Source organism: Myotis brandtii, unplaced genomic scaffold, assembly GCF_000412655.1.
Source record: "Myotis brandtii unplaced genomic scaffold, ASM41265v1 scaffold157, whole genome shotgun sequence".
NCBI classification, from domain to species: domain Eukaryota; kingdom Metazoa; phylum Chordata; class Mammalia; order Chiroptera; family Vespertilionidae; genus Myotis; species Myotis brandtii.
In genome coordinates this window covers 5,269,910-5,291,217 of record NW_005355708.1, presented here as the reverse complement: position 1 = coordinate 5,291,217, position 21,308 = coordinate 5,269,910, and the positions used below count along the sequence as shown (strand labels likewise).

General features: G+C 49.4%; 2 protein-coding genes across 15 annotated transcripts in view; one reads left to right on the top strand and one right to left on the bottom strand.

Annotated features, from left to right (window-relative positions):
* Nucleotides 1–2,905: 2,905 nt before the first annotated feature.
* LOC102247219 (transcription factor CP2-like protein 1) lies at nucleotides 2,906–13,078 on the top strand. Of its 11 annotated transcripts, none has more exons than XR_001361230.1 (16): nucleotides 2,909–3,081; nucleotides 3,574–3,725; nucleotides 3,859–3,932; nucleotides 5,202–5,258; nucleotides 5,409–5,514; nucleotides 5,616–5,722; nucleotides 6,509–6,661; nucleotides 6,900–7,010; nucleotides 7,876–7,973; nucleotides 8,668–8,722; nucleotides 9,005–9,098; nucleotides 9,440–9,530; nucleotides 9,957–10,039; nucleotides 10,544–10,689; nucleotides 10,820–11,664; nucleotides 12,924–13,078. XR_001361230.1 is itself a non-coding variant. In XM_014536167.1 (16 exons), exons 1-16 carry the CDS (start codon nucleotides 2,999–3,001, stop codon nucleotides 11,323–11,325), a joined length of 1,500 nt encoding a protein of 499 aa, XP_014391653.1. In that variant the 5' UTR covers nucleotides 2,909–2,998; the 3' UTR covers nucleotides 11,326–12,168. The 11 variants fall into 11 exon arrangements, 8 of the variants coding, with proteins under 8 accessions (XP_014391651.1, XP_014391652.1, XP_014391653.1 ...); XR_001361232.1 differs by lacking the exon at nucleotides 12,924–13,078 and having other exon boundaries at nucleotides 10,820–11,167; nucleotides 11,288–12,168; XR_001361231.1 differs by lacking the exon at nucleotides 12,924–13,078 and adding an exon at nucleotides 12,059–12,168.
* A 630-nt stretch (nucleotides 13,079–13,708) lies between these two features.
* FBXL20 (F-box and leucine-rich repeat protein 20) overlaps nucleotides 13,709–21,308 on the bottom strand; it is a 69,815-nt gene continuing 62,215 nt past the window's right edge. For 2 of the 4 annotated variants that reach the window (XM_005861900.2, XM_014536173.1), the window contains exon 15: nucleotides 18,338–20,601. In XM_005861900.2, coding sequence (XP_005861962.1) covers nucleotides 20,494–20,601 — 108 coding nt within the window. In that variant the 3' untranslated portion in view covers nucleotides 18,338–20,493. Of the gene's footprint in view, nucleotides 15,502–18,337; nucleotides 20,602–21,308 lie in introns of those variants that run through there. The other 2 variants (XR_001361234.1, XR_001361233.1) reach the window with 2 other exon arrangements.

Sequence of the window (21,308 nt, the reverse complement as noted above, 5' to 3'; positions counted from 1 at the left end):
TCTCTCTCATCATTGATGTTTCTATCTCTCTCTCCCTCTCCCTTCCTCTCTGAAATCAATAAAAATATATATATATATATAAAAGATTGGGGGCTTAGAGCCAGGCCTATGCGTTGTCCAACCCCAGGGGGCACTGTTCAGTGGGGTGCCCTTTGGAGCTGTGCACCCAAAATGCTCAGAGGCATTTTGCTGGAGGAGGGACTGCCTCTTGGGGGAGGGGAATTTGTGTGCACAGACACACCGACCACACAGGGGTTGCCATATGGGATTGTCAGCTTCCTCTGTGTGTGCGCGCTCCTGTGTGCCTGTGCCTGAGATGTCTAAAGAATCATGCTCTCATCCCTTTCTTTGTAAAATAATTTCGCCTGGAACTCAGGGCCCAGGCCTTCTGCCCTGGATGGACAGGATTCTACAGAGAGAGAGAGAGAGAGAGAGAGAGAGAGAGAGAGAGAGGGAGAGAGCCTGGTACATAGTAGGCACTTCATAGCATTTTGTTGAATGCATGAATGAATGAATGAATGAATGAGTGATCCTTCTCCTCTCAGCCCCTCTTTCTTTGAGGGAGGGGTAGACCTCACCCTTCAACTCTCCCACTCTCCAGGTTCGAATGTTGCCTCGGGATAGAAAGCAAAACCAAACAAGACATTTTGGTTAGAGGAGAAAAAGGACATTGAATTGTTATTTCTCAGCATTTTTTTTTACAGATAAAAAGTTACTTCCTTGGCTTAAGAAGCCCAAAAGGGTATTATTAGGATCGGTTTATGCCATGGCCTAGAAAATGATAGAACATTTTGGGTGGGGAAAAATCCATTTTAAAAAAATGTACCCAAAAAGCTGTCCCTGAAATTATCTGTGTGTGGGGAAGTTTCTGGGACAGTCACGTCTATACCCCCAGGACTGTGACCCTGGGGACCTTGCTGGTGCCCCCCGATACCCCAAGGGGAGCTCTTGGGAATTCAACCCTGGACAAAGATGCAGTGCCGACCATTAATCTCACTGCCACGCCAGGTGGGAGGGAGGCCTTGCTCCCATTCAGAAGGTAAAGAGGGGAGTCTGCGCCATGCCCCTGCCTTGTGGGGGCCTCACCCCCCCACCCCCAGGGCCTGAGAATCCTCTGAGAGTGCGGGGTCCGCACCAGAAGTGTCCCAAGGCCTCTCTGGGCTTGAGGATGAGCTGTTCAAACTCTGTTCTGTGTTGGCCCAGGGGGCACAGCGAAAGAGTAGGGTGGGGTTGGGGGGCTGCAAGTAGCTAGGTTCCAGCCACTGCCTCAAGCCCAGCTGAGGAGAGAGAGAGAGAGAGAGAGAGAGAGAGAGAGAAGGAGAGAGGAGAGAGGAGAGAGGAGAGAGGAGAGAGCCATGGAAAACCAGGAACAGGCCCAGCAACATCTGAGTGGGACAGAGTGCAGAGGGGTGGGAGGAAGGACTAGCAGCCAGTATGGGAGAGCTGAACTCAGGGGCGAGGGGGGAGGGTGCAAGCAGGTGGAGGGTGGTGAGAGGGCAGGGAATCGGGTGCTGGAGTTGGAGTCCCACTCCCAGGACCTGCTCTGGGGATTGTCCTCAAAGGGGGCCCATACCAGCCCCACCTTTTCTACCCCCATCTGCCTGCTTGCCTCCTCTGCCCCACACCCTGCTCCCCCCAGGCCAGGACCAAGGTGGCCAGGACCCCTCCCCTCCCCTCCCTTCCTGGGATCCTGCTCTGTCCAACCTTGGAGGGCTCCATGGGGGCCTCCTTGCCTGGACTCCACCTTTGGGCAATGGGTGGGCTCTCCAAGTCTTGGGGTTCTTATCAGGGGATCTTGGGTACTTGGGCTCCTTTGGCCCCCCTGGCAGGCATGTTCCCATCCCTTCTCCCCTCTTCCATTTTGTCTGGGTTTATGGAAAAGAAAAGCAGGTTCAGGACCAAGGGCCAGGCACCTGGAGATGGAGGTGCCCTGAGTGGGGACCCTTTGGCTTTCCCTGTCCCCAGGCAGGCCCTGCAGAGTCACCAAGCCTGGATAGCTAAGGTCACATGAGCTCAGGCGATGTGTTGAGAGGCCTGTCTCTCTGCTCTCTGCACGGCCCTTGTCTGTTTACACCAAACAGTAGTTGGGGGTTGGACACAGGGGCCTGGGGCTGTCTGTGTACAGTGACAACAGGGGCTGAGCGTGGGGAAGGAAGCCCTCCCCAAGGCAGACTGTATTTGTCCATAAACACAGTCCACCCCGTACCCCAGGGCAGAGGAGGGGCAAAGAAACCAACCCCACTGGAACTCCTCTCCTTCTACTGCCCTGGGAGGGGTCACCCCCAGACACACCGCTCCTCCCCACAGGCAGGCTCTCCCTGCCAGCACCAACCCCCCCCGCCCCCCCCAGTTGTTTCCACAGCAAGCTGGACTATGTTCTGTAAACTCCAGCCCCCTAGCCAGGCAGCCCAGCAAAAGCACAGGTGTCTGGCCATCACCGCACCTGTGTGTTGGGGTCGGGGAAGAGGAGGGTGGGAGGCCAGCAGGGAGCAAAGACCCTTTGTAGGTGCATGTGATGCAGCACGCCTGCTTGTCCTGTCCCCTGGGAGGGGTCAGGTTCCTCCCATGGGGTCATGTGAGGGGTCCTAGCCTATGAGTCTCTGGGATTCTACGCGGCTCATGGATCTGGGGCCAATCTTGAAGCCTAAGGGTGTCCCCTCCTTGTCCCTGGGCCTCTTGGGGAGTGATGGGGGAGTGGATGTGCATCCCTGTGACTTTGTTTTGCTGTACCACCATCTCCCCTTCAAGTTAATGATTGGTAGGGAGCCCTGGGGACACCATTCCCCCACCCCCTCCTCCCCGCTTAAGCTGCCTAATAGGTCCAGAGTTTCCTAGAGCCCTGGGTGCTCAGCCAATCAGAGGCCCCAGGCCTGACCCCACCCTTTAGTGGGTTTGCTTCTATAAAGAGAGGCTGAGGCTCCCGGTGGAGGCCCAGTGGGTCCAGCCCCACCCAGTGCTGACCTCTCTCTGTCACACACCTGGCCGCCCCCTTTCCAAGATGCTGTTTTGGCACAACCAGCTGGAGCACCTGTGGCCCAGTCCCGGGGAATTGTACCCCGGGCCGCCAAGCAGCTTGCTCAGGTAAGGGCCAGAGCCCCTTCCCTCGGCCCCCAAGGAAGGCCCTGGTGCGAGCTGTGGTGGACATGTAGGGCCTCTGTTTCAAGTAGAGGGGGATGGGCTTCCTGCTCTTGGGTCGCTTTGGGGGTGGGGATGTGGTCAAATGTACCTGGGTTTAGTGGGTCCTGGGACATCTCACAACACCCTGAGCACCACTTACACAGGACACTTTGGTGGGGCATTGACTTGGTATCAGGCAAGCCCTGAGGTTGCACACAAGCAATTGATGCCAGATGTTTGTCGATGCTTGGTAGTATCTGGGATTTGCATCTTAACGGAGGTCTCCCAGAGGCCAAAGGAGTTGAATGGGGGCCCCTTTGGCCCTGGCTGCTGCTGGGGTGCCTGCTACAGGAAACTGGAGGCTCCCAGGAGCTAGAACCTGGCAGAGAGAGTCAACGCCCCATAGGGGGTGGGGTGGACAGGGCAGAAAGCTGGCAGGGCCTCCTCTCCCTGCAGGGAGTCCCTGCCCTTGCCCTACCTGAAGCAGGAGGAGCTGCCCAACATCCCCAGTATGGAGCCTCCCTGCCCCTCATTCCAGTACGTGCTCTGTGCTGCCACCTCACCCGCCGTGAAGCAGCAGGAGGAGGCCCTGACCTACCTGAACCAGGGTACGCTGGGCCTGGGAAGGAAAGGGGTGAGTGGGGGCAGCAAGCTCTGGAGGTTGTGCCAGGGTGGGCTGGGGAGGCAGGCACCACCTCTGCCCCTCAGAGTGGGGCTCACACGTCCCCGAATCTCTCCCAGGCCAGTCCTATGAGGTGCAGATGCTCTGCAACTCCAAGCTGGGTGACGCCACCCAGTGGCCGCGGATGCTGAAGGTAGGTGCATCCCCTCCCAGGTCGGGCAAAGGCTGAGTCTGACTGTCCCACGGGGCAGGAAGCCAGTGCCACCCCTGTGATGTCACTGTCGGGTAGAACCCTCTCAGGTCCACCTTTTAAGTTGACCTTCACAGCGTGGGCAGGAATTGTGCAGGCAAGAGGCACAGAGAGGTTAAGTGTTTTTCCATGAAACAGAGCCAGTAAGTAGCAGAACCGGGATATAGAAATACTAGTATATTACAGCCCTAGCCGGTTTGGCTCAGTGGATAGAGCGTCAGCCTGCAGACCAAAGGGTTCCGGGTTTGATTCCAGTCAAGGGCACGTACCTTGGTTGCAGGCTTCTCCCCGGCCCGGGCCTTGGTCGGGGTTCATGCAGGAGGCAACCAATCGATGTGTTTCTCTCACATTGATATTTCTCTCTGTGTTTCCTTCTCTCTTACACTCTCTCTAAAAATCAATGGAAAAAATAGCCTCAGGTGAGAATTAAAAAAGAAAAAAAAAGGGGGGGGGAAATATGTGTTATTCACACACATAATTACTTCTCTCAAAAAATTATCCATTTAGCCCTGGCCGGGTGGCTTATTTGATTGGAGCATTGTCCCTTGCACCCAAAGGTTGCAGGTTCAACTCTGGTCAGGGCACATGCCTAGGTTTCGGGTTCCATCCCCATTCTGGGCATATACCAGAGGTAATGGATCGATGTTTCTCTCTCATCTCATATCTCTCTCTCTCTCAAATAAAAAAAAGAAGGGAACATGTCCTTGGGTGAGGATTTTAAAAAATTATTCATTAAGCTCCCATTTATTCCCAGAAACTATTCTCTGAGCTAGAGATTCAGCAGTAAAGAGACAGATGTAATTCCTTTCCTCAGGGGGCTTGCATTCTACTGAGTGAGACAAACTTGTAATTACACAAATTATATGCAATTACAAGTTGATTTACAAATTGCAAAATGATAAGTGCTGCAAAGAAAAGACTGCTAGCACCCCCCCCCCCCCCCCCCCCCCCCCGCTTTCTAGAGCGCGCCTGCCTTTCTCCTCCCCTCTTCTTCCCGCACAGGCCAGCTACCGTTGCCTTTCTCTCCTAAGCTCCAAGGGCCCCTCTTTTGCCTCCATAACTTGTTTCCTGAGCCCACACCGCCCAGCTGGTTTGCTTCTTTCTACCTCTGTGATCTTCTACGTAAACTTTTGCTTATCGTTAGAAAACATGTAGAAAAGAGCCCGGTAGAGTGATTAAGAGTGGGGAGGGATTAACTTCCTTATTTTACAGATGAGGAGACTGAGGCTCAGGGTCTCTAAATTACCCCCCAGTTTCACAGAATGGCAGGTGGGCATCTGGACACAGATCTAGTGATTCTAAGTCCCATGTTTCCTGGGAGTGGGAAGCAAGGTGGGGAGAGGGTGGGAGGGTTGGCCTACCCCAGGTATGGGAACTGGTTCCCAAATGCCTACGAGCGCCACCTTCCTGTGCCCACAGAGTGTGGTGCGTGTGGTGTTCCATGACCGGCGCCTGCAGTACACGGAGCAGCAGCAGCTGGATGGGTGGAGATGGAGCCGGCCTGGGGACCGCATCCTGGACATCGGTGAATGGGGAGGGACCCTTTAGGGCCACCATCTGTCTTGAAAGCCCTTACAGGTGGGGAGGGCTGAGCCTTGCTTCCTGCTTGCTACTCTGTGTCTGCAGATGTGCCATTGTCCGTGGGGGTGATAGAACCCCAGGTGCTGCCCTCACAGCTCAACACAGTGGAGTTTCACTGGGACCCAACCAAGAGGACCTCTCTCTTCCTGCAGGTGAGCCTGAAGCCGGGAAAGGAAGGTGAGTTTAGGTGGGGGTAAGGGGACAGTAAAAATCAATCACTTCCAGAAAACACCTTGGGGGAAAAATATGGATAAAGGTTTATGGACTCTCACTATAGGGAAGGACTAGTTAAACATTAAAGCAATGGAAGAAACTACAAAACACAGGATTTAGCTTCTAAGAAAGTCATGGTCTGCAATACCTAGGCAAAATTAAAAGGAGACCCCAAATGGGAAAAATAGTTGCTAGTGTGTTATAGCCTTAATAATAAAAAGTTATCATCCTATATAATAAAAGGGTAATATGCAAATCGACCAAATGGCAGAATGACCGGTCGCCATGATGTGCACTGACCACCAGGGGGAGTGCCGCTCAGCCACAAGCCAGGCTGATGGCTGGCGAGCGCAGAGGCCGTGGGGGAGGCCAAGCTGAGGAGCCCCCCCTCCCCCCAGTACACGAATGTTGTGCACTGGGCTTCTAGTATATCAATAAGAAAAAATAGAAGAGAGACCAACAGAAAACAGGCAAAGGATATAAGTAGACAATTTATAAGGATACTAAATGTAGACAGGTCAACCTCATAAAATGCTAATTAAAATGTCCTATATATCATGGGGAAGTAAAGTACAACATAGGGAAAGAACCTAATAAAGTTACACTTGAAGAATAGACGCTGCTGACAGGTGACAGGCAGGCCGCAGGTTTTAGGTGCAATCCCCCTGGAAGGTAGGTGGGGCCGGGAGTCACGCTGCTTCCTCTTTGCTTCTTCTCCGCCTCAGGTTCACTGCATCAGCACTGAGTTCACTCCTCGGAAAAAGGGTGGAGAGAAAGGCGTCCCCTTCCGCCTCCAGATTGACACTTTCAAGCCCAGTGACAAGGGGCTTCCACCTGAACACCTACATTCGGCCGGCTGCCTCATCAAGGTGTTCAAGGTGCAGGCAGCACCGGGCCCCTTCCCCTCCCTCTCAGGGCTTGTCACCCTGCCTCACTGGCTGTGTGGATTCTGGCCCTGCTTTGCTGTGGATCCTCAGCCTGCGGTCCCCGCTCTGGGTCTCTTTCCTTCTCTGTGCACAGAGGGATGGGGCAGGATGTCTTTCTTAGAGCCCTTCTGTGAAGAGAAGTGTGCAGGTGAGGAGGGGCCTCTGAGATTTCCATGTCTCCCTCCTGTAGCCCAAAGGAGCTGACCGGAAACTGAAAACCGACCGGGAGAAGGTTGAGAAACAGCCCCTGCACGAGAGAGACAAGTATCAGGCTGCCTGTGAGAGCACGGTCTTCGTGGAGGTGCGTGTTGGGGGGGGGCAGGGTTGGAGAAAAGGTCCTCATTTACACCTGGGAAACTGAGGACTCAAGGGCTGTGCCTGCTTCAGGACGATCACAGCCCCCCGGGATTCCACCCGTTTCCTGCAAAGACCAACTTCAAGACTCCCTGGAGCGGCCACCTTCCAGGCCGCCTCTCCTGCGCCTGCCATCGCTGCCACCTCACTGCTGCTCCCTCTGCCCAGAGCAGCTGCTTCCCTGCTGCTGCTTCTGCCAGCTCCGCCAGAAGCCTGCCCAACCTCCCCAGGCAGCCCTGCAGGCTAGTTTGCTCTCTTGCTTAGTGTGGAAACTAGATCTGCTTGTCAGCTAATTTTGTAGATGCCAACATTTTAAAAAAGTGTTTTTATTGATATTAGAGAGAGAGGAAGGAGAGGGAGAGATGTTTCCTGCACAGCCCTCCCAGGCATGTGCCCTGATCCCTGACCAGAATGGCGGAACTGGCGACCTCCTGGTGCATGGGTCGACACTCAACCACTGAGCCACACTGGCCGGGCCCTTGTCAACTCTTTTTTTTTTTTTTTTAAATATATTTTATTGATTTTTCACAGAGAGGAAGGGAGAGAGATAGAGAGTTAGAAACATCGATGAGAGAGAAACATCAATCAGCTGCCTCCTGCACATCTCCCACTGGGGATGTGCTCGCAACCCAGGTACATGCCCCTGACCAGAATCGAACCTGGGAGCTTTCAGTCCGCAGGCCGACGCTGTATCCACTGAGCCAAACCGGTTTTGGCTTGTCAACTCTTAATAGGCAGTTGGAGGGAGGTGAGGGACAGCTGCCACTGCTCTCCAACTGTCCATGCTGACCTTACTGTTTGTTTGCCCACAGTGTTCGCCATGGCCAGAGCCCAGTGCAGAGCCCCACCTGCCTCTCAGCCCTCAGGCTCTGACCTCCCCCCACTCCTGCAAACTCCTGTCCCCGGAGCGGTGAGTGGGGATGCGCACCTCCCATCAGCCCTTTGGGGCGCGAGTGAAGAGCTCCTCAGCCAAGGCCTGGAGGAGGGGACTGAGGTGTGCTGAGGCAGGGAGAGGAGGCTCAGCCCAAGTTAGAAACATCGATGAGAGAGAAACATCAATCAGCTGCCTCCTGCACATCTCCCACTGGGGATGTGCTCGCAACCCAGGTACATGCCCCTGACCAGAATCGAACCTGGGAGCTTTCAGTCCGCAGGCCGACGCTGTATCCACTGAGCCAAACCGGTTTTGGCTTGTCAACTCTTAATAGGCAGTTGGAGGGAGGTGAGGGACAGCTGCCACTGCTCTCCAACTGTCCATGCTGACCTTACTGTTTGTTTGCCCACAGTGTTCGCCATGGCCAGAGCCCAGTGCAGAGCCCCACCTGCCTCTCAGCCCTCAGGCTCTGACCTCCCCCCACTCCTGCAAACTCCTGTCCCCGGAGCGGTGAGTGGGGATGCGCACCTCCCATCAGCCCTTTGGGGCGCGAGTGAAGAGCTCCTCAGCCAAGGCCTGGAGGAGGGGACTGAGGTGTGCTGAGGCAGGGAGGAGGCTCAGCCCGGCTTCTGGGGAACACCTGGGATGACAACCTGGCAAGCTCTGCCTCCCAGGGTGGGAGACTGGCTGCACTGCACCCAAGAGGCCCTGACTCTCTGCTCCCCCACAGGCTCTGCTGCTCACCACCATTCATCTTGGACACTTTGGGGGGCAGCCCAGCTGAGGTGAGTCTTCCCTTTCCACACCCCCATCCCGTCCACTCTCCCAAAGCCTCAGCAACCTCATCTCTCGCTCCAGAATAGGGCGGCCCTGCCCCCTGGTGGACAGATGTGGTATGGCCCTAGATCACAAAACTTCCCTGCATGGACCGGCACTTCCCACCAGCAGAATGAGCCCCCACCCCCTCTCAGACTTGGGCCCCCCAAGGGCAGAGGTTGTTTCTCCTCCCCTTTGTTCTCAGTCCGTGGGCTCATGGTGTTCCCTGGACTGCCCTCTCCATGCCTCAGGATCTGAACCCTGGAGCCTCCATCCTGGAGACGCAGCAGTGGTTACATCGCCACCGGTTCTCCAGCTACTGCCGGACACTAGCCAATTTCACAGGTGAGGCTGGGACTCTCAGCAGGAAGCCTGCCTCTGTCCTGGCTTTTGTGTTCCCTTCAACTAACTTTTATTTTAGGACTAAGAGTTGCCAGGCACCATGCTTGCTAGGTTTTTTTCTCTCATATTATCCTATATAATTTACACACTCGCCCTTGAGAACAGGGCTCAGAGAGGTTCAATACGTTGCAGAAGGACACACAGCCAGCAAGTGGCAGAGCCGGGGTGTGGCTCTAAGTCTACCCGGATATACTAGGGCTATTGGTAGACTCATGTTGGACTGTGTCCCTTGCCAGCCTTGATCCCAGGCGTCTTCCCCAATCTGGCTCTGTCTGCCTCTGCAGGCACCGATCTGCTGAAGCTTACCCGGCAGGACCTTATCCAGATCTGCGGGGCTGCCGACGGGATCCGCCTTTTCAATACTCTTAGAGCCAGGTGCTGGGCACTGCCAACAGGGTCCCCTGCCCGCTGTAGTGGCACCTACCAATTCAGCTAGCAGAATGTCCAAGTCAAGAGGCACCTTGAAGGCCACTTATTTCCCGCCCTCATTTTACAAAGGAAGAAACTGGCCCCAAAAGGACACTGATCTGCCTGAGGTTACAGACTGGCAGGGCTGGGCTAAAAAATTAGGCTCCCGTGATCTCTCCTGTGACCATCCCATCTGCATCACCGTTTTTGGGGACAGTTAGATTTTCCTATCTCCTCTCCCCCGGAATCTAGCGTTCATTACATGCTTAAGAAATGCGTGGCGATTTCTCTCCCTGGAGACCTGGGAGGGGCGGGGTCTCTCCCAGGGATGGGGGCTCCAAGCGGGAGCTGATGGTCCAGATATGAAGGGCTGAGACTGTTTTCCTGGCCCAGGCCCATCCGTCACCGGCTGACTTTGTATGTGGCTCAGGAGGCCTCTAGACAAGAGAAGGAGGTTCCTAAGAACCCGGCACTAGGTGAGGTTCTGGCCTCTCTCCAGAAGAAACGCAGGTGTGGCCACATGAACCCTCTTCTGGCCTGGGGAAAGGGTGGTGCCCCACCATTCCTGGGACCCGCATGCCCTCCTTGCATTCCCCTGCCTTCCATGACCAGACTAGTCCTCTCCTTCCAGGATGTCTCCCTGCGTTTATTCCTCCATGCTCTCTCCCTAACCCCTTCTGATTTTGTCATTCTATTAGCATGTGGGATTAGAACATTATCTTGTTATTGTTCTTGGGTTTCGGTCCTTCATATGTAGATGTCCCATCTCCTCTTTCAACTGGGGGCTCCCCTCAATCTGAGGCCTCCCCAAAGTTGAGGAATAGTAGGTGACGACTAAGTGGGTGTATAAGCCTTTTTCTTTCTTTACTCTCTCCCCTCACACCCACCATGAGGCTGTCCCCATGCCCTCTCATCCTCCTGGTATCTGGGGCTCCCTCTAGACCCCTCTCCCCACTGACCCCCTGCTGCCCACACCCCAGGTTTTTATCAAGAGATTTCTCTGGATGAACTCAGCGCCATTGAACTGATGGGAAAACTGGCAGAGCTCTTGAACCTCCCAGCCAGTCAGATCCACCGCCTCTTCCACCAGGGCCCTGGGGGTATCCTCATTCTCCTCAGCGACCAGGTAAGGGGCGGTGGCTCCCTATAAGGCTCCACGAAGGCCTGGTCACTCCTTTCCCTCTCCCTGCCTACCCTGGCTTATTCTGTTGGGCTGTAAGAACGGAATTGTCTTAGTGACCCCTTCTCCCTTGCAGGTGGTTCAGAATCTTAAGGATGAATCGTACTTTGTGGCCGTGGTGAAAAAAGGTAGGAGTTTTAGAGGGAGACAACAGCTGTGTCAGAGACAGAGATCGTATAGCAAAAAGACAGCTATTTATTGCTCAGGAAATACGTGACTGAATAAATGCATTCTCGTAAGTGTATTACCATGGAAGGTAAGCCCCCCCGCCCCCTTCCCCAAACCCCACAAACTGCAACAATCAAACGGAAGGGCAGGTGCTTGCTGACCAGTCAGCTGGTAGTCCTGGTTATCTGGATGCCTGCCCGGCCCCTCCTGTGATGCTCCAGTGCACAGGGAGGCTTCCTAAAAAGGTGGATTGGAGGTGAGGGGAAGAACACCTGGGTGTGGCAGATGCGCTGCAGGCCGTTCATTGTTGGGAGTGCATCCTAGTGGTGGCTGGGGGCCAGCCTCACCCCAGTGGTGCCCTTTTTACTGCTTTCAGTGCAGAATCCAGATGGCTACTACCTGGTGCTGACCTAAGCCCAGGGACGCCCTGCTGCAAGAGGAAACTGATGCCAGCCTGGTTCTCCAGAAAATCCTCGATGCTTCTCCAGGCTCCAGGTGAAGAGCCGAACCGTCCTGTATCCCTCCCCTGGGGAGGCAGCAAGCAGCCCCCAGGCTCACATTTCTTACTGCTCGGCAGCAAATTATTAGAACCTGGGACACAGCTTCCCAAGATCAGCTAAACTGGCCAAGCCTTGGGAGGCAAGAAACCTGGCAATATGGATGAGCTTTTGCACCAAGCAGTGCTGCTGAACGAGTGAATTTGTGTTTAAAATTCTACTCACCCCTTCCTTTTTTGCAAATTAATTTAAAAAGGTATACTTAATGCTTGTTCTATTTTCTTGATGATATGGTCCTCTCGAGAATTGTCTTCTGCCTAAACTATAGACTAGGGCAAGGGATAGAGTCTGGGATAGGAATAAATAAATCTGGCTGGATTTTTTTTTTTAATTCCAATTAGTTAGGGCAACAACTATTCACTAAAGCCTCCGAAAGACCATTCAACTATCAAATCGCTGTGCTTATTCAAACTGCAGTTCTAGAGACTTGGGAAATTCTGTTACTCTTCTTAAACACTGAGGCCATGGGGTCTTATTTTTAAAATGCAGTTGAACTTATTAATCTTTTAATTTTTAGGTCTTCCCCTATATTAAGGTCATAAATATAAACAAACATTTTCAAAGTCTAAATTTTTGCATTTCACTTTTAGGTCAATCCACCGGAAACTGATTTTTGTGTGTATATTTTTCCATGCAGAAAACCGATTTTATATTAAGTGCTTTTTAAAACGTGATGTTATTCTGCTTATTTTTTTCTTTTTCTTTTAAAAAAAATATATTTTATTGACTTTTTACAGAGAGGAAGGAAGAGGGATAGAGAGTTAGAAACATCGATGAGAGAGAAACATCAATCAGCTGCCTCCTGCACACCCCCTCCTGGGGATGTGCCCGCAACCAAGGTACATGCCCTTGACAGGAATCAAACCTGGGACCTTTCAGTCTGCAGGCTGACACTCTAGCCACTGAGCCAAACCAGTTAGGGCTGCTTATTTTTTTCATTCCCTTCCCTCAAAATTTTATCACAAAAAAAAAAATAAAAAATACTGAAGAGAGAAAACCTATATGCATGGATTGGAAAACAGGCCAAGGCACCCTCTGCTTAACCCCTTTTTAATCATTTACTGGTCATTTTTGGGGAGTTTTAAACCAGGTAGCCTCTGGCTAGGGAGGGCAGGAAGGGAGAAGGCTCTGAACACTGGCTGGAATGGGGGTCCTGGCTGGTGGTTAGAGTTTCGGTTCACAGACTGAAGGATCGCGCTATCAATTCCAGTCAAGGGCATGTACCTTGGTTCCAGGCTGGATCTCCAGCCCGTCAGGGTATGTGGGCTAGGGAACCAATCCATGGGCCTCTCTCACACTGATGTTTCTCCCTCTCTGTCTCTCCCCCTCCCTTCTACTCCCTAAAAATCAATGGAAAAAATATCCTTGGGTATTAAAAAAATATATATATATCCTTGGGGAAGGGGAAGTCTGTTTATCCTTGAAGACCTAAAAAGTATCTCCCTCAACATACAGGGCTGATCCAACATGGACAACTGCTTGTACCCCTGTAACCCCGGTGGCCTCACCCAAATTACCAACCCAGACCAGGCCTTTACCACGTGCAGAATGAGTGGATTTCAAGAGAGGTCTATGAATCCACAGATTCCCTGAGGGCGTTTCATGGCAGGATAGACACCCTGAGATGTAAATTTTGATTGCAGATTTGGCTCCCTTGCTCATCTCCACCAAAAGGATAGGGGCCCCATTTCATTAACCTTTGTGTATCTCTCAACTGGAGCCTCCAGCACAGACCAGACACTGAAATATTTGCTGAAATGAAGGGAATAAAGCAGGTAACATGTGAGTGCTTACAATGTGCCATCATTACCTCTTTTAACCTTTACAGCTCTAAAGCAAGATGAGACAGCGGGTCATTCAGGTCATTTGGGTGGAGGTCAGGCAATGACTTGGGAGCTTGTGTTTAACCATCTTCACTCCTTCCTAGGCGAGGTAAGGGCAATGGTCTGCACAGATAAGGAACTCAGGATGAATTGTTATATCAAATTAAGACAAGAATTTTAGAAATCCTGATTTATATTATGTCTTCTCTTTTTCTTAGACAAGTAGAGCTGTGCATTAAAGAAAGGCTACTAAAAATTTATTAACTAAAGGTTATTAGTTAAATTCTATTAAAAAATATAAGGGTGCCAAAAAGAAGCCCCTTCACTGAGCCTCGGGAGCCTGTGCAGCTCTCGGGTTCAAGAAAGTAGAGAATCACAGCTCCAAGTCAGGCTATTTCCGCAGCAAAATGAAAAGTCTTCACAGCTTATTTCCTTTAATTACATCATAAAACAAAATTAGAACATACAGGAAACAAGAATAGTTACATAACAATTTACTTTATATATTTATATATAAAAAACATTTCTTTTTAGTCCAAAGATTTTAAAGCAGAAGGAATCCTCTACTGCCACCTTGGCTTTTATTTATTTTAAATAACCCTCCCTCCCCCGCAATCTCAAGCGCCAAAAGTAGTAGTGGAAACAGTCACTTGGACAGCGAATGGAACCTGGCGTCGGGTCACCATGTGGGGAGCTGTCGATGCCAGGGACTGGCAAAGCGCTGGGCAGGCCTAGTGGAGAAGCAGTAAGCAGCAGCTCCCACACACTGAAGCACTCCAGGGCAGGCCAGAGGCTGGGGGAGGCTTAGGCAGGCCAGATAATGATGTTTGGTACCAGACCCTGCCAGTCAACCATCCTCTGCATTTTACCCCCTCAAAGGCTGGGAACAGGAGGGGGCCACCGGGTACAGGGGCGAAAGAGCCTGGCTTGAAGATAAAAATTTCTCCCACAGCACCATTTACCCATCCATCTCTGTCCCCAGGCAGAGTCTGACGGGCAGGGGTAGTCCTCACAGTTCTCTGAGCTCTGCACAGGCCGAATTTCTCAGGTCTGTGCTCTCAGGGTCACTGGAAGGTGGGCAAAGGTGAGGAGAGCAGTTGGGAAATGCCCAAGGCAGGTTACTTGGAAATGATTCCTGGGAGGAAAAAGGAGGCGGCCAGAGTGGGAGACATTTGAAAGTTGAGTCATAAAACAGGAATGGAGAAAGGCAAAATTAAGAAGTAACCCTCAGTGCTGGCAGCCACAGAGCCTCAGGGGCCAGCTCCAAGAGAGGCACCCCATCCCACAGAGGTTGTAGAGGTTAGTGTGTAACTTGGGGGAGGGGGAGGCGAGGAGTAAGAGAAGAAATGTCAGGCTCACCTCTCCTGCACTTGTTAGAAATTAACAGTCATCAGAGAAACACAGATAAATTATTCTTAAGGGAAGAAGAAAACTGTTGTAAACCCAGGAAAATAGCAGCAAAGGTTTCACTTATTACAGATCTATCACACAGCACTAGGAAAGAAAATCATTCAAGTCTTTAGGGGGGAAAAGGTAAAATAATCAAACCGTGCCGATTAGAGACTCCTTTTCAAGTTAGGATTTTCTAAGACTTTAGGTTCTCATTCACTAGTGCCATAAAAAAACAAAAACAGAATAATGACTTCTGGTGCTTGGGAAGAGTTAGGCTAAGATAAGAACCACATACACGTGTGGAACAGCAGTGTGGTACGGATCTGAATAAGAAACAGTAGTAAGAGACAATGACAAGCGAAATTTAGTGGGGCAAACTTCTTCTTCCACTTTAATATAAAAGACATCACTTCAAAGATTCCCCTGGGTTCCTGGAGTATGGCAGGAGAGAAAAGGTATGTGTCTGGACACCTCTTCCCTCCCACCTCTTCCTGGGTGGGGATTCGCATTGCCTACCTGCTCTTGCCCTGGCGAACACCGTGCCCAGAGCAGCTGGGAAGCCCTGGGTTTCTTTCAGTGGTGCCAATCCCCACTGGATGACTCTGGTTAGGTGTATGTGGGAAGCAGAAGGAAAAAGGGCCTGGAGTTCATTAGATGGAGAGGAAAGTAAATCTACTCACATGTGAAGCAGGTGTTTGTACATATTCAGGACAGATGCTTGCACCTGAAGCAAAGTACCCCACATTCCAGAACTGATTTCCTCCTTTACTTTGAATCTCACCTACCATTTCCCCACCCCAATTCTTCAAAACAAGACACTGAAAAATAGAGAAAATACACAGGGTCAATTGATACAATTCTGGTCGCTCATGCTTCTTTTTCCTAAAGGGCAGTGAACTACCATGGCTGGGCAAGCACTAATCCTCAGCACCTGGGAATCGAACCCTACCAGGGGCTTACTCAGAAAGCACACGCAGCAGGGATGGAAGAAGTGCACTATGGAATTTCTCTTAACATCCCCCATGTGAGCTTGTCCAACACATGTTTTTCCACTGAAAATTGAGTGTAACTCTCTTGGGCTCCAAAGATTCGCTTAGACTTAGCTGAGAGATTTTTATGAACTTTCCTAAGGACCAAAGGCTTCAGAAATGTACAACTGATGTGCCTAAGAATAAAAATGGACAAAATAGGGAGACTTGCCTGAGGAGGGAAGTGCAGAAGCCCTTCATGCAGAAAATTCACTTGTCTCAAACGGTAGTGTCTGGCAGGAAGAAGGTCCCAAGTGAAAAGGCAAGCTTAGAGAAGCATGTGTTTGCTAGAGAACCAAGATGGTAAGTCAGGGCACCTGGGTATAGCAAATACAGCCCAACTTTATTACCTGGTTAATTATACACGATTGACACGGTCTTTCACAGTCTTTTGTGTCTTTCAATCTTACAATTAAAATTTATGATGGAAATAAAGGTGAGGAGAGGCTGAGACTCCATATGTCCCCTCACCCTCCTACTGCTTTAGGGTTCTTTGGTCCCAGATCATAATAATTGTAAGGGGACGGACAGGCTCTGCTTAAAGACCAACCAAACATCCTAAACCTCTTCTAAAATAAAACTTGGCTAATTCACATTGTTTTGGTCTGAGGTGGTTAAAGATCCTAGAACTGGTGGGCAGCTAGAGAAGGCAATTGTTTTATAGAATGTTCCAGAAGCTCAAAGCATACCACGGAAAGAGTGTCAGCCAGGATGCACAATAGGGATAGAAACCTAACCTTAAAGTATGCACACAAGCAGGGAAAAGGCAGACTAGACCATTTTCCTCTCTCGTTGGTGGTGACTGTCATTGAGCAGTCTGTGATTTTCAGCACAATAAATATTAATCGGCCAAGGGTCTGCAACCGTGATCCGCAAGTGTTCCTCCTTTTCAAAACAACAGGGTCGCCTAAGGACATGCTGCCAATACAGGCAGGCAGGCAGCCACCCTCTTCTTTCCCATAACACTGTCGCATTTCCTAAAACTTCAAACCAAGATAGGCTCCATGGCATACTTTGTGTAGCCCCCATGGCATTAGTGGGCTATTAAACCAGTAACAATGCATTTTACAAGGCAATTAGAACATAAGCACTTGACTGCTGTAGCATTATAGCTACATTGAACTGTTCGGTTTGGAAAAGCCAAAATAAAGCATCATAAAAACATTTACCAGGTTTCTCTCTAAAATGTGTGATCTAAGGAATATATGAAATTTCTGATTTATATGTCTGCTGAATCAGCTTAACTCATTAATGTGGAAATACACACACATACACACAAAAACATTTAAGAAATACTTTTACATCCACTAGAGAGCAGAACAGGAGAAAACTTTTTACATGAAGTACAATGTGCTTTCATATTCCAAATATTGGAAAAAAAAATGAAGCCAGATTCCCTTTACCGCTCATATCCAAGTTTGATTTCTAATTCAGCAAGCAAATGTCAAAGACCACCCTCAAAGACCATCTGGTGAAAAATGGCCTGAGCCACTGACAGTCACGGATTCAAGGCTGCCCAGATGGTTTGCCTTGATCAGGATAAGGACCCAAAGTGGAAGCTAGACTGGAGACATTTCAGAATCGGTAGCATCATTGGGAGTGAGATGGAGGCTTTAAACAGACAGTGAGGATGGGTGTAGGAGAAAATGGGAGGCGTCAATTAAAAAAAAAAAAAAAGCTGGGCCCTGGCCGGTGTGTTCAGTGGTTAGAGTGCTGCCCCATGCATGGAAGGGTCGAGGGTTTGATTCCCAGCATGTACCTGGGTTGCAGGTTTGATCTCCAGACCTGTTGGGGCATGTGTGGAAGGCAACCAATCTATGTGTGTCTCTCTCTCCCTACTCCCTTCCTTCCATTCTCTCTGAAAAGCAATGGAAAAAATATCCTTGGGTGACGATTAAAAAAAAAAAAAAAGCTGATGGGGCCAATGAAGAGGATATAAAAGGTACTGATGTAGCAAATGATGCTGGGAAATGTAAGGGGAGAAAAGGCTGCTTGGAAAAAAGATGATCTGGATGTTGAATAACTTTCGCCAAAGGACACTGCAATAGTTCCTCCTGGCTATCGGCAGGTTTACGGCAATACCTTTGAGGGTACCTTCTTCCTTCTCCCAAATCTCCTCTCTTCGCGCTGCAACTTTTCATTACAGAAGGCATATTGTGGAGGGGCTGTGCAGCCAGACAATAAGCTTTCCCTACGGAAGAGTTACACCTGTGAAACCTTACTGACTTTTCAAAAGTGTTCCTGATGTTGAAACAGGAAGCACTGTGTCCAGGTGACAGGACCCTGTCCACCTGACCAAAACTTACCATGTTCTGGGTTTTCAGTCCTGGTACATTTCATCAGCTGGCGTGGTTGCAGACTGGCATAAAAAAATATTTCATTCCAAGCTTGATGGGCCTGAAGTTTTCTTGAGAAAGGAACAGCCTCCTGCCTGACCACATATTGCTGCACATCCAGGCTTTTACCCTCTCACTCCACTCTGTTCTCAGCCCAGACAGGCAGGGGTTGTCTGCGCAAGTCCACATGGACCTGCACGTGGGAACACTCTTTGAGGAAAGAAACAGCATTTCCAAGACACTCATGTACTGGTGAGTAGGATCTTTTAAACAAATATATATATATATAATTTTAAAGTAAAGAAGTACCCTTAATAGCCTCATCTATTGGGCAATTCAAATCCACACTCACTAATCAATCAGGGTTTTATGGCCAATTTGTTCAGCATTATAAAAAAAATTATACATTAGAGCAGATGGGCCCTAAATAGTTCTTTTTAGTTTTGTTTGAATGAGTGACCTGGGGATCTGAATATTATGAACTACATCTGGAAGTGTGTGTGCACATGTATATATTTATAAGTGTGGGGTACAGCCAGGAGAGTGAGTCTCACTTTAAAAAGTATATTCCTTACACTGTAATTTGAAAAGGGGAAGGGGGAATTAAAAAATACAATTTTAGTTTTTAAAAGGGAATAATTAAATAGGATTTAAAATAAATGTAACATATTAAATACTGGTGGGTTGTACACATTTATGGGATCCTTTATGTGAAGGAATAAATCACACGTAATTCTTACAAAAGTCATCCTATTTTAAAAAATCACACATGGTTTTTTAACCTTGGGGTTTAGAAACCTACTTCTAGTACTTTAGAAACTCATTTAACTCCCTCTGCAGGATTGTGTGTGTGTGTGGGGGGGGAGGGGAAGCATCTTTGAGTCATGGGCACTGAATACCCTCCCAGCCCTCAGCTCTGATGACCAGGCTGGGCAGAGGCACTGAGACCCCTACTTCCTCTTCCTCTCAATGTTCTCTTTCTGCTGCCCCAGTTCCTTCACCTGGCTACTCTTGTATTTCATTCATGGGAGGTCTGGAGAACAGGAGATACGGCTGACAGGTTCCAGTCCTTTGAGGCTCCGATATTAAATATGATACCATCAACACTCTCATACAGTTGACCAGCTTTTACAGGGTCCCTGACAGGCTGAAATAGGGGTGGGGGAGAGACACTGATTAGCTAGATGGCACAGTGCCTCTAGTAGCATTTCTGCTAAAATAAAACAACCCCAAAGACACAAATCAGAGATGTCACTGATCACACCTAGATTTTAGTGAACATACAACGTGCCTGAGTGTGGGTGGGGGGGTGTCCAGGCTCAGTTTTGGGATTTGCCATCCCACTCTTCACTAATAATGCGTTTTGTTCACCTCATTAAATTAGCAGAGCCTGATGGAAGGAAAAATGTGCAGGGAGTATTGGGCATATCATGCATATTATCATGTATCACAAGATATAACAGAAACCAAAAAGCAAAGTTTACTATTATCAAAATAGTTTTAGCTTAATTTCTTCTCATAACTTTTCTTGCTTTTATAATTGTTTCCCTTCAGACTGGCAAAGATTCAGGCAGGGGCCCCTAATGGTAAAATTTAGAATTAAAAAAATATTTATTGATAATGTCTCTTTTAAAAATGTTTGGTAACCCCAACTAATCATCCAAAATGCAAACTGTAAACACAACAACAGCAAGAGAGTAACAATTGAGTGTGAGTAAGCAGACTATGAACAGGTGACAGACTGGGCAAGGATGCAGGAGGGAGCAACAAAGGACAACAGGTGCACAGTGTGCTACAGACAGGGACAATTTGAGTGAATAAGTAATCACATTTGGACCACAGTAATTTCAATGTGACCATTTAGGAAACCACTGGGCCAAATACTAAACAGGAGGCGGAATGGAGGAGCCTTCTTTGTGAGCATGCTCAGCATGTTGGCATGGGAATGAGGAAGCACAGAAGCTGTGTAGTCATCTCACAATGGATGGCTACCATTTATAGGATGCAAAGAAATTTTCTTTCTGGTCCCTGGATACAACGTATATTGTTTTTCTCTATGCTTTCCTTGACCCTGGAGGACTGCAGTTGCTGTTCCAATATCACCAAATAAACCCCTTAATAAAATAAAGAAACCGTAGTAGCAGTTAACACTGGGTTTGCTGGAACAACCCCTTCCCCCTACCTTGCCTATGATTTTCTTCTGGGAACGTCCAATAGGAATGGCTAAGTTTATCAATCCACTTGATAAAGCCAGCACAATCTTCAGTCCCCCGTCACAGAGCTAGAGTGGATGGGTATGTATATGTACGTGTGGCTCTGGGAATCTGGACGCTGCCTCACGTTGTAACCCTTGCCCAGAAACACTGGGTCGCTTCCACTGGAGACTCCGCGGTAACTCTAGAAGTGTCATTAAATACTCAGTTCGCCACGGCTGCCACCTCCACTGTCATAGGATGATGCAGCATCTGCAGAAGCGCTGTCTGCTGCCCCCGACTGATGGGGGTGGAGTGACAGGTGCGAAGTAGGCGTGGACTTTAATATTGGGTAAATGGGTCTGAAACAAGACAGAAACATTACTGAGAGAGAGGGCTTAAACAGAAAGAGCAATGTTGCTTTTCAGAACAAACACTGAGTGGCCATGAAAGCAGGGCAGAGGCCGACCACCAGCAGCCAGATGTTGGAGAGGCCTGGGTTCTACTCTGTACCATCCCACGTTACTCTAAATGACTAAATCAGCTCACATAACTTTGGTCCCTGCTTCCATAATAATACAAGTGGGGAAAAACTTCATATTCATTTCTTAACCTGTTCCCAAAGGGATTCCTAGTTTGATTCTCATAGTTGAAATAAACTATATTTCCATAGTTGAAATAAGCTTAAGATTTTTTTCCCAAGTCACTGTGGACAGTCTTTCTTCTGATGACCTGTGGCTCTCCTCTTTGGTGTAGAAGAAATACGGCTGCAAGGACTCCCCACTGCAGCTCTGCTCTCAGTCCTCTAGGGCTGAAGGGAGAGGAGGAACTGAGGCCAAGAGAAAATCAAGATGAGGTTGGTGTTCCTTTATGTGCTCAGGTGCCATATGGTCAACATGGAGTTTTTAGAGGTTGGCTATAAGGGATAACAAGCACAGTGCCTTTCCTACAGCAGGTGTGAAGCAGAAGTTCCAATAAATGTCTTTGGAGCGGAATAATCTAATATATAGATCCGTTCAGCCTTTTATAACCTCCTTGCTGGCAACCTGTCTTCCAGTCATTTGGCTAT